The sequence below is a fragment of the Ochotona princeps genome, chromosome Y, assembly GCF_030435755.1.
Source record: "Ochotona princeps isolate mOchPri1 chromosome Y, mOchPri1.hap1, whole genome shotgun sequence".
In the NCBI taxonomy this organism is placed as follows: Eukaryota; Metazoa; Chordata; class Mammalia; order Lagomorpha; family Ochotonidae; genus Ochotona; species Ochotona princeps.
The window spans coordinates 12,673,871-12,689,331 of record NC_080866.1 but is presented as its reverse complement, the minus strand read 5'-3'; the positions used below and the strand labels follow the sequence as shown (position 1 = coordinate 12,689,331).

Genomic DNA, 15,461 nt, shown 5'->3' with positions numbered 1-15,461 from the left:
CAAGTAGCCTAGATATTCTCCCTGGGAGAGCATGTGTGTGTGTGTGTGAGTGTGTGTGTGTGTGTGTGTGTGTTTGAGTGGAGTGGGAAAACAACAGAAAGCAGAACTTTAGCTACTTGCCCACATTATGTACCAAGCTGAGGGGCATGTCTGTCACCACGGCGTTCTAGAATGCTGAGGCTGTAGCATTCTGGGCAGTTCATCACCAGGTAGCTCCGGATTGGTTGACTGGCATGGACACAGAGCCCTATGAGGTCACAGAGGGGTAGCCAATCAGAATGCTCCCTGACACCGGGACAGCTGCATGGGTTTAGGTGAGTGAGGTAAGAGTGAGGGCTGAGGTCATGGTCCCCCAAAGTTGGTGTGCTGAACCTACCGGTTGGTCCTATTCATCCAGTCCCATGCCAGTCACCTTCCTGAGATATGGAGGTTGAAAATAGCTGTGGCAGGTGGTTACAATCCTATGGGCATACAACTGCTACAATGGCTTACACCCAAATACCTCTCCACATACCACCCGCCATACCCTTCTATGGCAACTGTCCGTTTCTCATGGAATCCAAGATGCACAGCAGCTTCTGACATGGATCTGTCTCCCTTAGCTGTTTCTTGTTGAACAGAGGGCCCAATTCATACAAGGGACAGCCCCAATTTGTTTCAAGCTATTCTTGCATGATCTTCTGTTCCACCTAGAGAGATGTAGCTTTCATAGTGGCTCAAGAATTATCCGTTGTGGGACAGGGCTATGGCAATGTTCTGCCTACGTGACTGTAAAGAGCATGACAATGAAACCAGAACCTGGGAGACACTAGGCAAGCCTGTTCAATGGAAATATGGCTGCCTTCTGATCATGAGCAGAAATATCAGCATTTTTAGGTACGTTTCTAACTCAAAATCAGAGACAAGGCTGACCCAGTCAAGGAGAGACAATGCTAGAAAAAAAAACAGAGCTATTTGAAACCATGTTGATCCGTGAATAGCAACATGGATGTACAGAAGAAGAATCTGTTGAAGTGATCTCTTTTCTAAGATGGTGACCCTGTTGCGTGAGACTGTGTTCTGTAAGGGAGAACACACTGATAGGCATGATAGGATGGGAGGTGTGCTCTGCCATTGCCAATCAGGTTGACTCTGTTATCTTCATGGCATGTGCTCTGCACAACACCATTTTTCTTGTGCAGAACTAGGAACAATGTGTCTCTGTAGAGGTATACAAAGTGTTCTCATGGAGGAAGAGTTGAAATGCTTTCCTAGTAACAGTGTTGCAAAAGCCCTGGGCTTCATTACATTTTCAACATATTGAAACACTCACACTTAGTAGACACACAAGCCCCATACACTCATGATCAGCTGGGTTTCACCGGAAGCTAGACATTATTCCACGGAGGGCCTCTGGCGGTGTGTTTATGTGGGATTGTAAAACCACAGAAGGTTGAGCTTGAGCCACTGGCTCAGTTTCTGCACCCAGCTGAGGGTCCTGTCAGTCACCATGGCTTTCCAAAATGCTGAGGCTTTGGCATTCTGGGCCGGTTATGACTAGGCATCTGCTGATTGGGTGGCTGACATGGCCAAAGAGCCCTGTGAGATCACAGAGGGGCGGACGTTTGGAATGCTCCCTGATACCGGGACAGCTGTGCCAGTTGGCTTATAATCCTATGGGCATCCAACTGCTACAACAACCCACCCACAAGACACACACCCAGACCCTGCCATGCCGTTCTTTGGCAACTGCTTGCTACTCAAGGAATCCAAGATGTGTGCCAGTTTGTTTTCTTTTTTTTTATATTTATATATATTTAAATTAATTACGTTGCATTATGTGACTCAGTTTTATAGGCTCAGGGATTCCTCAATCCCCTACCCGGACCTGATAGATTCTTCTACGTTGTTGCTGTATTACTATTCAGAATCAGTCAAGATTCTTTTATTGCAAACATATACCAAACATAGGGTTCAACATCTTATTGTGCAGTTAAACTCAATGGTTTCTTGGGGAAACTATCTCTGGTCTGAAAACAGAGCTGTCAGAATTTCATCCTGATCAATTAAAAGCCACAATGTAATATCAACAGCAATTTACAACATTATGGAATTAATTGACATGGTATTGAATAATCAATATGTTAAAAAAATGCAAGTTCTTTACCACTGCTGTGATACTTCATTGATATTTCAATTTCAGTTTACATACAACAGGGTGCTATACTCCTTAAAATGGCAACAGGATAATATTCAGCTATCTTGGATCTATTTTCATTTTTATATTTAGCAGTTTACAGTGCTGAAGCATAATTTAGCAGAATTTGACAGCTTTTAGTATAGTCTAAATTGGATTATAACTCTGACAAGGCATATGTCATTAATTGAGGTGCAGAACAGTTTTAGGAGGGATGTACAGAGAAATCTTCAATACCTTAGTGAGGAGAAACTGATCTTTGTGTCCCACCTAGTAAGGAATATGTGAGTCCACGCTGACCATTTCCTTTCTGATTCTAAGCTTTGTTTGCTGTTCTCTGTCTATTCATGTGTGTGTGTGTGTGTGTGTGTGTGTGTGTGTGTGTGTGTGTGGTGTGTGTTTGGGGAGGGGCTCCAGAGTGACCCTGATGGTCATTGCAAGACATGGTGGAGATCCAATGTTGGAACTAAGTAAGGACCAGAAGAAACTCCACTCCCTATTTCCAAAGGAAGTTTACTGTTCTTCTATTTCTTCAGACCATGCATAGTTTCTGGCTGTTCTGATAACCTTGGATTCTGTGAGGAAGGATTTGGGCTACTACCATGCCATGTGGAAGATCTAAATGTGGGTGGATGACATCAAAGTTCTTAGCCTCCAAAGGCACAACAATTCACTGTCATCTCTTTGGCAGTTGAGATGTAGTCTTTGGTGCCTGTACTGATAGTCTTTGTTGAGGATCGAGGGTTGGAATCCAAGCCTCCTCCTGTCCCCCTGATCCACTCTGGGGTCCCCCTCTGTTCTGTGCAAATGACCTCCTGTTAGGTTGTCAGGAGGTTGTCAGGATCACTCTTGTTTCCCCCTATATGTCTTTGTAATTTTACTATTGTCTAATGCTGATTTGAATCTGTTGTCTATAAGTTACCTGTTAAGTTCCTGATAGATTATACTTCACATCTGCCTCACACATTCTTTTTTTTTTTTTTAAGATTCATTTATTTTGCCACAAAGTAAGATATACAGAGTGGAGGAGAGACAGAGAGGAAGATCTTCCATTTGATGATTCGCTCCCCAAGTGACCGCAACAGCTGGTGCTGCACCGATCCGAAGCCGGGAACCAGGAAACTCTTCTGGGTCTCCCACACGGGTGCAGGTTCCCAAAGCTTTGGGCCATCCTTGACTGCCCTCCCAGGCCACAAGCAGGGAGCTGAATGAGAAGTGGAGCTGCTGGGATTAGAACTGGTGCCCATATGGGATCCTGGGTCACTCAAGGTGACGACTTTAGCCCCTTGGCCACACCACCGGGCCCTGCCTCACACATTCCAAAGAGATGGATTTCTCTGCTCTTCCTCCCCATTTCTGAGTAGCATAATGTTATTATGTTTTACAATTTTTTGATGTAGATCATAAGCAGTCTGATTCACATTGATTGTTGGTACATTTGTTACATCACAATATCTTATTGCATGAGAATTAGAGTTTACAGGTACTGTTTTTAGGATTGACGTCATTTCATGTTATATTAAGGCAAACATGTGTTATCTAACCTTGTTGGGACTGTTTGTTTTTTCCTGTATAGTGCTCTAAAATGGTGGAGATTTTGTTCCCAGCTTACGTTTTAGGCAGCTCAGCTGTCTTCCCTTCAGTGTAACAGTGTGTGGCCCCAAGACACTGCTATCTGAGAGCTGTTGAATAAGTGCATGCACAGTTTACCACTCCTCTTCTTGTAGTTTCTAATTGATTGGAGCATTTGTCTCAGTGTCCAAGATGACACCCATAGGGGCACCAACAACGATCACGGAACTTTTGGCTGACAGCTCCAGGGACCACACTGACCCTATAGGCTGCAAGGCTGAAGCTGTGGGCTCAGCTCAGTGCAATTAGCTAGTAACATGCCCACTCAGGACTTTTACTTGGTGTCCACATTTGCTGCCCTGCTACCTGAGATGGAGCCACGTGTGATGCTGTGGGAGAATTGTGGGTGCTGGCTTTCAGCTCCAGAGATAACACTGACCCTGCAGGGACTGAAGCTGGTGCTACCCACCCCACTTGAATCAGTTCCATGTGATCAGGGAGAAATGAGACTCCTCTGTGCTGCACCATCAACACTGCCTTCCACCTCTCCATTTAAGATGGCACTCTGAGTCCTCTACTAACTCTGCCTGTGGCTGGTCCTCGTCACCAGCTTGATTGTGTGGTCCCAGACTGCACTAGCCCTCCTAGCTTCCTGCACAAATCCAGGATCTCACCGGGCAGCCACAACATCCATGTGAAGGCCACTGTGGGTTGTCTGGCTGGCACTGGAAATGGATGTCTACTGACTGGTAGTGTGTCAATATATTAAAAATGTAATGAAGCCCAGGGATTTGCAAAATGATTACTAGAAAAGCATTCACCTCTCCCTCCTTGAGAACAATTTGTGTACCTCTACCGAGACACATTTTTCCTAGTCGTGCATTAGAAAGAAGGTGTTGTTTAGAACACAAGTCAAGGAGACAGCCAAGTCAAGCTGATTGGCAATGGTAGAGCACACCTCCCATCTGATCACGCCTCTCAGTGTGTTCTGCCATACAGAATACAGTCTCAGGCAACAGGGTCACCATCTTGGATAAGAGATCACTTCCAAAGATTCTTCTTTTTCTCTACGTACAAGATCTGTTTTTTCTGGCATTATTTCTCCTTGTCTGGGTCAGTCTCATCTCTATTTTGAGTTAGAAATGTGCCTGAGAAGGCTGATATTTCTGCTCATGGTCAGGAGGCAACAATAGCTTCCCTGAATGTGCAAGATTTATGTCCGCTCAAGGGATCTCTTGCTGCCTCCTGATCATGAGCAGAAATATTAGCCTTCTCAGGCACCTATCTAACTCAAAAACAGAGATGAGACTGATCCAGTCAAGGAAAGACAATGCCAGAAAAAAAAAAAAAAACAGATCTATCTGAAGCCATGTTGATCTATGAATAGCAATTTGGATGTACAGAAGAAGAAGGCTCTGTTGAAGTGACCTCTTTTCTCAAATGGTTACCCTGTTGAATGAGATTGTGTTATATTAAGAAACACACTGAGAGACATGATAGGAAATAAGATGTGCTCTGCCTATGTCACTCAGCTTCATTTGGCTGTCTACAAGACATGTGTTCTGCATAACACCCTCCCTGTAATGCACAACGAGGAAAACTGTGTCTCCTTCAAGGTATGTAAAGTGTTCTTAAGGAGAGGGAGGGGAAACATTTTCCTAATAATAGTGTTGCAAAAGACCTAAGCTTCACTACGTGTTTAGCATAGTGGCACACTTCCAATTTGTAGACAACCAAACTCCACGTTCACAATCTGCTGGCTTCCATGGAGGCTGTACAACCTCCATGGTAGGGCCTGTGCGTGTACGTGTGTTTTTGTGTGGGTATGTACATGTGTGTGTGTAACAGTGTGTGTGTGTGTGTGCTAGGGTGGAAGTGGAAGACCCCAGAAAGCAGAGATTGAGACACTCACTCACTATCTGCACCCAGCTCAAGGGGTCTATCACCATGGCTTTTCTAGAATGCTGACGCTTTAGCATTCTGGGACGGTTATGATCAATCAGCTGCTGATTGGATGGCTGGTATGGCGACAGAGCCTTGTGATGTCACAGAGGGGCAGCAAACCCACATACTACCTGTCACTGAGGCAGCCTCATGGGCTTAGGTGAGTGAAGCAAGAGTGAGGGCTGAGGTCATGGTCCACCAAAGCTGCTGAGCTGTCACCTTCCGGTTGGGTAAACTGGTCCGCACCAATGTCTACAAGCTCCCTGTGATCTGGAGCTGGAGACAACTTGTGGCCTCTGGCTGACCATTTTATGGGCTTTAAAATGCTACAACAACCCACCGCCCGTACACTATTACAATCCCTGCCATCCCCTTCTTTAGCAACTGTTTGCTACTCCAGGAATTCAACATGCACGACAGCTTCTGACAAGGATCTGTTTCCCTTAGTTGATCCTTGCTGAGCAGAGGGAACAATTCATGCAAGGGACAGCCCCAACGCTGTGTCAAAACATTCTTACATGTTCCCCTGTTCCACACAGTCAGATGTAGTTTCCATAGTGGCTCAAGGAATCACCATGATGGGACATGGGTATGACAATCTGCCTATGGGACTCTAAAGGGAATGGCAATGGAAGCACATACCAGGAGACACTAAGCATGCCCGCTCAAGGGATCTCTTGCTGCCTCCTGATCATGAGCAGAAATATTAGCCTTCTCAGGCACCTATCTAACTCAAAAACAGAGATGAGGCTGACCCAGTCAAGGAAAACCTATGCCAGACAAGAGCCAGATCTATCTAAAGCCATGTCGATCTGTGGATAGCAACTTTGCAATAAAAAAGAAGAAACTGATGAAGTTTCCTTTTTTCTCAGATGGTGATCCTGTTGCGTGAGACTGAGTTTTCTTTGGAAGAATTCACTGAGAGGCATGATAAGAATGAAGATGTTCTGCCTCTGCCATTCCGCTTGACTTGGCTGCCTCCAAGGCATGTGCTCTGCACAATACCATCACTCTAATGCACAACCAGGAACACTGTGTTTCCTTAGATGCATGCAAAGTGTTCTTACAGAATGAGAGGGGAAACTCTAACCTAGTAACAGTGTTGCAAATGCCTTGGGCTTCACTGCATGTTCAGCATAGTGGCACTCTCCCATTCGGAAGACACCAAAGCCACTTACACTCATGGACTGCTGGCTTCTTTGGAGGATGGACATCCTTTCTGAGAGGGTGTGTGTGTGTGTGTGTATGTGGGTTGGGTGAGGAAGACCATAGAAAGCAGAGCTTGAGACACTCGCCTACTCTCTGCAAATGGCTGGGTTCTTTCTGTCACCATGGCTCTTCTAGAATGCTGAGGCTGTAGCATTACGGGCTGGTTATGACCAATCAGCTGTTGACTGGATGGTTGGTATGGCCACAGAACCCTGTGAGGTCACAGAGGGGCAGCCAATCGGAATGCTCCCTGTCACCAGGACAGCTGCATGGGCTTAGGTGAGTGAAGCAAGAGTGAGGGCCGAGGTCACAGTCTACCAAAGTTGGTGTGCTGTCACAGGTCTATAGGTCAAACTCATCCATCCCCATGCCTGTAAGCTTCCTCTGATCTGGAGCTTGACACAACCTGTGGCAGCTGGGTTACAATCCTTTGGGTATCAAACTGCTACAACAGCCCAACCCCACACACACCCTCACCCGCCATGCCCTTCTTTGACATCTGCCTGTTGCTTCATCATTCCAAATCACACAACAGGTTGGACGTGGATCTGTTTCCCATGGATGGTACTTGGTAAGCAGAGGGCACACTTCATGCAAGGGACAGCCCAATGCTGTGTCAAATCATTCTTACATGTTCCCCTGTTTCACTTAGTCAGATGTGGTTTCCATAGTGCCTCAAGCTCTCTCCATTGTGGGACATGGCTATGGCAATCTTCTGCCTACGGGACACATTCACTCTAATGCATAACCAGAAATACTGTGTCTCCTTCGAGGTTTGCAAAGTGTTCCTTTGGAGGGGAAATGTTTTCCTAATAATAGTGTTGCAAAAGGCCTGGGCTTCACTACATGTTCAGCATAGTGGCACACTCCCACTTGGTATACATCCAAGCCCCATACACTCATGGACTGCTGTTTTTAAAGGAACCTGGACATCCTCACAGGTAGGAACTATGTGTTTGTGAGTGTGTGTGTGTGTTTGTGTGTGTTTGTGTGTTGTCAGTGTGCATGTGTTTGTATGTGTGTGTGTGTTGATTGTTTAGGGGTGGAAGCCCACAGAAAGCAGAGCTTGAGCTACTCACCCACTTTCTGTATTGGGAGCTATATATTTTAGCATACTGAAGCCATTTTGAATATAGAGCAGGTCAGTGGAAAGCAACAGCTAGCAAAGTGCAAGAGAAACCAGGACTTTACTCACCTGTGGTTACAATCGTCTAGCAACCCACCCTGCTCTGACCACCCTTGGTGCTCATGACAGGACTTTGGCTTATGCCCTACCTGATAGCATACTCTTGTGAGCATAGAGGTGTTTCGGAAATAGCTACTCAGAAAGAGTTGTGAAACCATGCCCACCTCTTGCCAGGCTAAGGGGCTTAAAACAGATAGCTACCCAGAAAGAGCTGTGAAACCATACTCCTTACCCTATTTCCAAAATATTTCGAATGCCCTGAGACACGAAACTGGTCTGTCAGATGCATTTTGGGGAAAGAGCCCTTTAATACCTTGGAAGCTCAAATGCTATATTCCCCAGGGCTGCTCGCTCAGGTCTGTCAGGTCTGTCTAATGGTTTGGAAGAAATTGCCTTCTATAACAGGTTCTTCCTCCATACGCACAAAGATTTTACAGGATCCAGATGAACCCTATATCTCCATTATTAATCAACTAACTGATGATGCAGAACACCTGTTTGGCATTCAGGAGCTGGATAATCCTTTTCTTAAACAACTTGTCTTTGAAAATGCCAGCACCACCTGCCACGATATTCTTAAACATGAGCACAGTAAGAGACTCCTGGAATATGTTTGTCTTTGTTCAGGGACTGGTACCAGCCATCCAATCAGCTAACCATAGGAGCTGCTATGGCAAAAAGAGAGGCTGCCAACGCATCCAAGTCTTGTTACAATTGTAAGCAACCTGGCCATTTTCAGAAAGACTGTCTGCAAAAGAAAGGCCCTATTGGGTCCCAAGTGCATCCTCAAGTAGTACCCACAGGACTGCCAACAATTTAATGGTCTCACTGCCTCAGGTGTGACCATTGGGCTAATGAATGCCACTCTCACATTGACATCCAAGGGCATCCTCTCATTCACTGCCATTCGGGAAACTCCCAACAGGGGAAGCCTCTGTCCCCCTTGCCTCAGATGAACCCCAGGGGTGTGAGGTTCATCCAATCACAAACCACCTTCTCTCCACAGTCAGTACACAGACAGAAAATGTTTTCCACTTATGGAGAGCCACAAAAGGAAGCCCAGGATTGGATCTCTGTTCCTCTTCCAGCACAATATTAAAACCGGAGGTGGTGTACAACCTATACTAACTGGTGTTTTTGGCCCTTTCCCTCCCAATACATTTGGCTTAATAGTGGGCCAATTTGCATTGGCAAATAAGGACCTTCACATAATTCCTCCCCGAATTGAACCAATATTTACCAGAGAATTGAAAGTTCTTGCCAGAAGTTTTGAATGAGCTTATTTATTACCCCATGATATCCCTGGCGGAATTACTCCTTTTGCTATTTTCCCCAAGATGTTTCAATCCTCAATATCAACCCTTCATTAAAGAGTAATGAGACAGGTGTAGCAGAGGTCTTTTGGACACATAAATTTTTTCCTCATATTCGACCAACCCTGACTCTTAAGTAAAATGGCAAAGACTTTGCAGGCCTTCTTGATTCTGGTGCTGATGCTATGGTCATTTCTTCAAAGCTCTGGCCAAAGGCCTGGCCCTTGATAAATTCAGTCACCCATCTTCAAAGCATATGAAAAGCTAATAGCCCCCTAGCAAGTTCCCAAGCCTTGACCTGGACCGATCCAGAAAAGAACACCATATGTTGTTTCAGAATTGCCTGTTAATCTTAGGAGGAGAGATATTCTCTCTAAAATGAATGTTAACATGTATAGCCCTAATGAAGTTATTACAAACCAGATGCTTGGACAAGGTTTTCTCCCTGGCCCGGGCTTGGAAAAACAGTCTCAAGGAATTAAACAGCCTATACAGGTTACACAGACATCGGATAAAACAGGTTTAGGCCCTTCAACATCACTTGATGAAAGTATACAAAATTTTCCCTAGTGACCACTGTTAGTCCTGGCCCATCCAGACATGCTGATAAAATCTCATGCAATAATGGTGTGCCTGTTTGGGTTGATCAGTGGCCACTAAATCAAGAGAAACTTATCACGACCAGAGAGCTGGTGCAGAAATACCTCACCACAGGACACACTGAGCCTTCATCTTCCCCCCGGAATACTTCTTATTTGTCATTAAGAAAAAACCTGGGAATTGGAGATTATTGCAAGATCTAAGAATGGTTAATAAAGCCATGGTGCCCATGGGAGCCTTTCAACCTGGTCTTCCAGCACCCAAAACAATAACAATCTATTTAAAATAGTTATTGATCTTAAAGATTGCTTCTTTGCATTCCCTTGTGTCCTTATGATTGCCTACAGTTTGCTTTTAGCCTTCCTCAAATAAATTTCCAGGGTCCCATGGACTGCTATCAATGGCAAGACCTCCCTCAAGGCATGGCGAACTGCCCTACTTTGGCCCAAAAATATATTGTTCAAACCCTTAAATCAGTAAGGAATATATGGTCTAAAATTTATATTTTGCGTTATATGGAGGATAATCTAATTGAAGCACCCACCGAGGCATCTGCCTTTTCTTCTTTTGAACAAATGTTGCATGTTTTTCTTATTTTTAGATTTATTCATTAATTACATTGTATTATGTAAGACAGTTTCATAGGTACTGGGATTCTCCCCACCGCTCCCCAATCCCTCCCACCATGGTGGATTTCTCCACCTTGTTGCATAAACACAGTTCAAGTTTAGTTGAGATTCCCTCATTGCAAGCATATACCAAACATAGAGTTCAGCATCTTATTGTCCAGTCAAGTTCACTGACTTCTTAGGTAGACCCTCTCTGGTTTGAAGACAGAGCCAACAGAGTATCATCCCAATTAATTAAAAGCTCCAACATACCATCAGCAAAAATTTACATCATATGGAATTAATTGACATGGTAATGTGTAACCAATATGTTAAAAATAAATGCGAGTTCTCAATCACATTCTGTAATCACATCATTGACATTTCAATTTTAGTTTATACACAACATATAATATACATAACAAAAAATGTTATACATAACATCATATCATTTTAAATTAAGGCAAACATAGGGTATTGAACCTTTTGGATTGGCTCATTTCCCTTAGCATTATGGTTTCCAGTTTGGCCCATTTGGCCACAAAGAACTGCATTTTGTTTTTTTAAAAGCTGAGTAGTATTCCATGGAGTAGATGAACCATAGCTTTCTTATCCAATCCTCTGCTGATGGACATTTTGGTTGGTTTCAGGTTTTTGCAATTACTGATTGTGCTGCTATGAACATAGGAGTGCATGTTGGTTTCTCATAAAACAAGTGTTCTGGATATATTCCTAGGAGTGCTATTGCTGGATCATATGGTATGTCGATTTTGAGTTTTTTGAATGTTCTCCATACTGATTTCCATAGAGGCTGTACCAGCCTGCAGCCCCACCGGCAGTGGAGAAGGGTTCCCTTTTCCCCACAACCTCGCCAACAAGTGTTGTTGGTGCTTTTATTCATGTGGGCCAGTCTTACTGGCATTAGATGGTACCGCATTGATGTTTTAATTTGGATTTCCCTTATTGCCAGGGAGCTTGAGCATTTTTTCATATGTTTATTTGCCATTTGGGTTTGTTCCTTTGTGAAGTGTCTGCCCATTTCCCATGCCCATTTCTTGAGTGCCTTGTTTGTTTTGACATTTTGGTTGTTTTGTAGTTCTTTGTATATTCTGTAGATTAGCTCTCTATCACCTATGTAGTGCGTGAAGATTTTCTCCCATTCTGTGGGCTGCTTTTTTATTTTGTTGATTGTTTCCCTTGCAGTACAGAAGCTTCTTAGTTTGATGAGGTCCCATTTGTTTATTCTGTTCTTGATTGCTATTGCCTTTGCTGTCATTTTTAGGAAGTCAGGACCTACTCCTAGATCTTGCAGAGTATTTCCAACATTTTCTTCCAAAAGTTTGAAGGTTTCTGGATGTAGGTTTAGATCTTTTATCCATTTAGATTTGATCTTAGTTAATGGTGAGAGAGGTGGGTCAATCTTTTTGTTTCTGCAGGCTATTAACCAGTTGTCTCAACAGCATTTATTGAAGAGACCTTCCCATTTGCCTGGATTGTCGTTTGTCTTTTTGTCAAAGACTATTTGGCTGTATCTGTTTGGGCTCCCTTCTGGTGTTTCTATTCGGCTCCATTGATCTTCCTCTCTATCTTTGTGCCAGTATCAGGCAGTTTTGATAACCACTGCCCTATAGTATGTCCAGAAGTCTGGGACTGTGATTCCCCCTGCTAACTTCCTGTTCTTGAGAATGATTCTAACTATTCGTAGTTTTTTGTGTTTCCAGATGAACTTTTGTTCATTGTTTCCAGATCTGTGAAGAATGTTTTTGGCAATTTGATTGAGATTGCGTTGAATGTATATTGCTTTTGACAGTATAGACATTTTAATGATATTGATTTTACCTATCCTGGAGCATGGGATGTTACTCCATCTTTTAAGGTCTTGTTCGATTTCTTTTTTAAGTAATTTGTAGTTTTCTTCAAATAGCTCTCCTACATTTTTGGTTAGATTTATCCCCAGATACTTCATACTTTTCTCGGTTATTTTGAATGGCATCTTGCTGGTTAGGTCTTTTTCCATCTTTGGGCTGTTCGCATACAGTATGGCTGTTGATTTTTGTTCATTTATTTTGTACCCTGCCACTCTGCCAAACTCTCGTATAAGTTCTAGTAGTCTCTGTATTGAGTCTCTTGGCTCTTCTACATAAAGAATCATGTCATCTGCGTATAGTGAAAACTTGACTTCTTCGTTTCCCATTTGGATCCCTCTGATTATTTTTGCTTGTCTTATGGCCTCAGCGAGTACCTCTAGGACTATGTTGAATAGTAGTGGAGAAAGTGGACATCCCTGTCTTGTTCCAAATCTCAGTGGGAAGGGTTCCAAGTTTTCTCCTTTCAGTAAGATGCTGGTGTTGGGTTTTTCATATATTGCTTTGATTATACTGTGGATTTTTCCATCTATGCCTATCTTGGTTAGGGTTTTTAGCAGGAAGTGGTGTTGAAATTTATCAAAAGCTTTTCTGCTTCTATTGATACTATCATGTGATTCTTGTTTTTCAGTTTTTGGATGTGGTGTATCATATTTATGGATCTCCAAATGTTGAACCATCCCTGCATTCCAGGGATGAATCCTAATTGATCTGGATGAATGATCTGTCTGATGTGTGTTTTTTTTTTTTTTTCTTGAATTCTATTGGCTAGGATTTTGTTGAGAATCTTAGCGTCAATGTTCATCAGAGAGATAGGTCTGTAGTTTTCCTTCTCTGTTGGTTCTCTGTCTGGTTTTGGGATTAAGGTGATGTTGGCTTCATAGAATGAGTTTATGAAGGTTGCTTCCTTTTCTATTGTTTTGAAGAGTTTGTAGAGGATTAGGGTTAGCTCTGTTCAGAATGTTTTGTAGAATTCTGTAGTGAAGCCTTCTGCGCCTGGGCTTTTCTTTGTTGGGAGATTTTAATCACTGATTCAATCTCCGCTTCAGTTATGGGTTTGTTCAGGTCGTTTGTTGCCTCTGGGCTAAGTTTTGGCAGGTGGTAGAAGTCTAAGAACTTTTCCATTTTTTGGTGGTCTTCTGATTTGTTAGAGTACAGTGCTTTGTAGTAATTTCTTTTTTTTTTTTAATAACAAACATTTATTGGTGTCATTTATGGTAGAAAAAGTTTCTATACCAGATGCGCATGACACAGTTGTTACATAAAACATTTCCAGGTGAACATGCCCCCTTACCAAAATGTTAAGATAGCCAATTCCTTATGTCCCCCCACCCTATGATGTATGAGCAACTGCTAATGAAAAGCAGTAAACAGCCACTTTTGCTATAGCATTTTCAACTCCACTCTGAGGTGAAGATTCCAATTACGACAGCTAACCATAGACAATCAACTCCTGGGCATATTTGACCTGACTGGGATTCCTTCTGCTCCCCGTGGGGTGCCACAGATCGAAGTTACCTTCGAGATCGACGTGAACAGTATTCTGCGTGTGACAGCTGAAGACAAGGGTACAGGGAACAAGCATAAGATCATAATTACCAACGACCAGAATCGCCTCACCCCTGAAGAGATCAGGAGGATGGTCAACAATGCCAAGAAGTTTGCTGAGGAATACAAAAAGCTCAAGGAGCACATCGACAATAGAAACGAGCTAGAAAGCGACGCCTACTCGCTGAAGAACCAGATCGGAGACAAAGAAAAGCTGGTGGGCAAACTTTCCTCAGAAAACAAGGAGACCATGGAGAAAGCCATGGAGGAGAAGATTGAATTGCTGGAAAGCCACCAAGATGCTAACATTGAAGACTTTAAAGCTAAAAAGAAGGAACTAGAAGACATTTTTCAACCAATTATCAGCAAACTCTATGGAAGCACAGGTCCTCCTCCAACTGGTGACGAGGATACAACAGAAAAAATGAATTGTAGATGCTGATCTGCTAACGCTGTACATTGTAAATATTGGACTCAGGAACTTTTGCTAGGAGAAAATTGAGAGAACTTAATTCTCCAATTAGAAATTTCTAATTATGTTCTTAATGGTTGCGGTGTTTGTTGTTATATTGCCTTTTTCATCTTAGATGGTGCTAATTCTTGTTTTCTCTTGTTTTTTTCTTAGTCAGTCAGGCCACTGGGGTGTCTATTTTCTTTATCTTCTCCAAAAAACCAGCTTTTTGATCCATTGATTTTGGGTATAGTTTTTTTTATTTCCATCTGATTAATTTCCTCCTTTATTTTCATGATCTCTTGTTTCCTATTGTGTGTGGGGGCTCTTCTGCTGCTGCTTTTCCAATTCCTGGAGGTGTGTGTTTAGTTCCTGTATTTGGCGCCTCTCTTGGATTGACATGAGTTCCAATTGTGATGAGTTTACCCATTAGCCGTGCTTTGGCAGTGTCCCACAAATTTTGGAATGTTGTGTCAGAGTTTTCATTGGTTTCCACACATTTTTAATCTCATCTTCTCTGATCCATTGTTTGTTAAATAGCATATTGTTCAGTCTCCAAGTGTTTCTGTATTTCCTGGGGCATTTTGAATTGCTGATTTCCAGTTTCATTCCGTGGTGGTCTTAGAGGTTACATGGTATGATTCCTATCTTTTTGTAGTTATTTAGATTTGCTTTGTGTTCTATTATGTGGCCGATCCTGAAGAAGATGCCATGCGCTGCTGAAAAAAAATGTATAATCTGTGGCCTTGTGATAGAAAGTTCTATAAATGTCTACCAAGTCCAGTTGTTCTATTCTTTGTATGAGCTCTGTTGTTTCTTTGTTGAGTTTTTGTTTTGTTGATATGTCTATTGTTGTTAGCAGCGTGTCAAGATCACCCATAATAATTGTGTGTATATCTATGTCTCCCCTTAAGTACATAAGTAATTGCTTCACATAGCTAGGTGTGTTGGAATTTGGTGAATATATGTTCATGATGGTAAATACTTCC

The 15,461-nt window shown here is 42.9% G+C and overlaps 1 protein-coding gene across 1 annotated transcript; it reads left to right on the top strand.

Moving 5' to 3' along the window:
• The first annotated feature begins 7,383 nt into the window (after positions 1–7,383).
• On the top strand, positions 7,384–14,536 carry LOC131478724 (endoplasmic reticulum chaperone BiP-like). Its single transcript, XM_058659299.1, has 4 exons — positions 7,384–7,465; positions 8,493–8,678; positions 9,425–9,536; positions 13,890–14,536. The coding sequence occupies exons 1-4, from the start codon at positions 7,384–7,386 to the stop codon at positions 14,461–14,463; spliced, it is 954 nt and encodes a 317-aa protein (XP_058515282.1). The 3' UTR covers positions 14,464–14,536.
• The last annotated feature ends 925 nt before the right edge of the window (positions 14,537–15,461 follow it).

What these genes read in the sequence shown, in the direction of transcription:
- LOC131478724 (XM_058659299.1), top strand. Translation starts at nt 7,384, where the DNA reads ATGCCCTTCTTTGACATCTGCCTGTTGCTTCATCATTCCAAATCACAC. An exon ending in GGATCTGTTTCCCATGGATG is followed by an intron (nt 7,466 to 8,492) that starts GTACTTGGTAAG and finishes CTTCTATAACAG; the next exon opens with GTTCTTCCTCCATACGCACA. An exon ending in TATTCTTAAACATGAGCACA is followed by an intron (nt 8,679 to 9,424) that starts GTAAGAGACTCC and finishes ATTTTCCCCAAG; the next exon opens with ATGTTTCAATCCTCAATATC.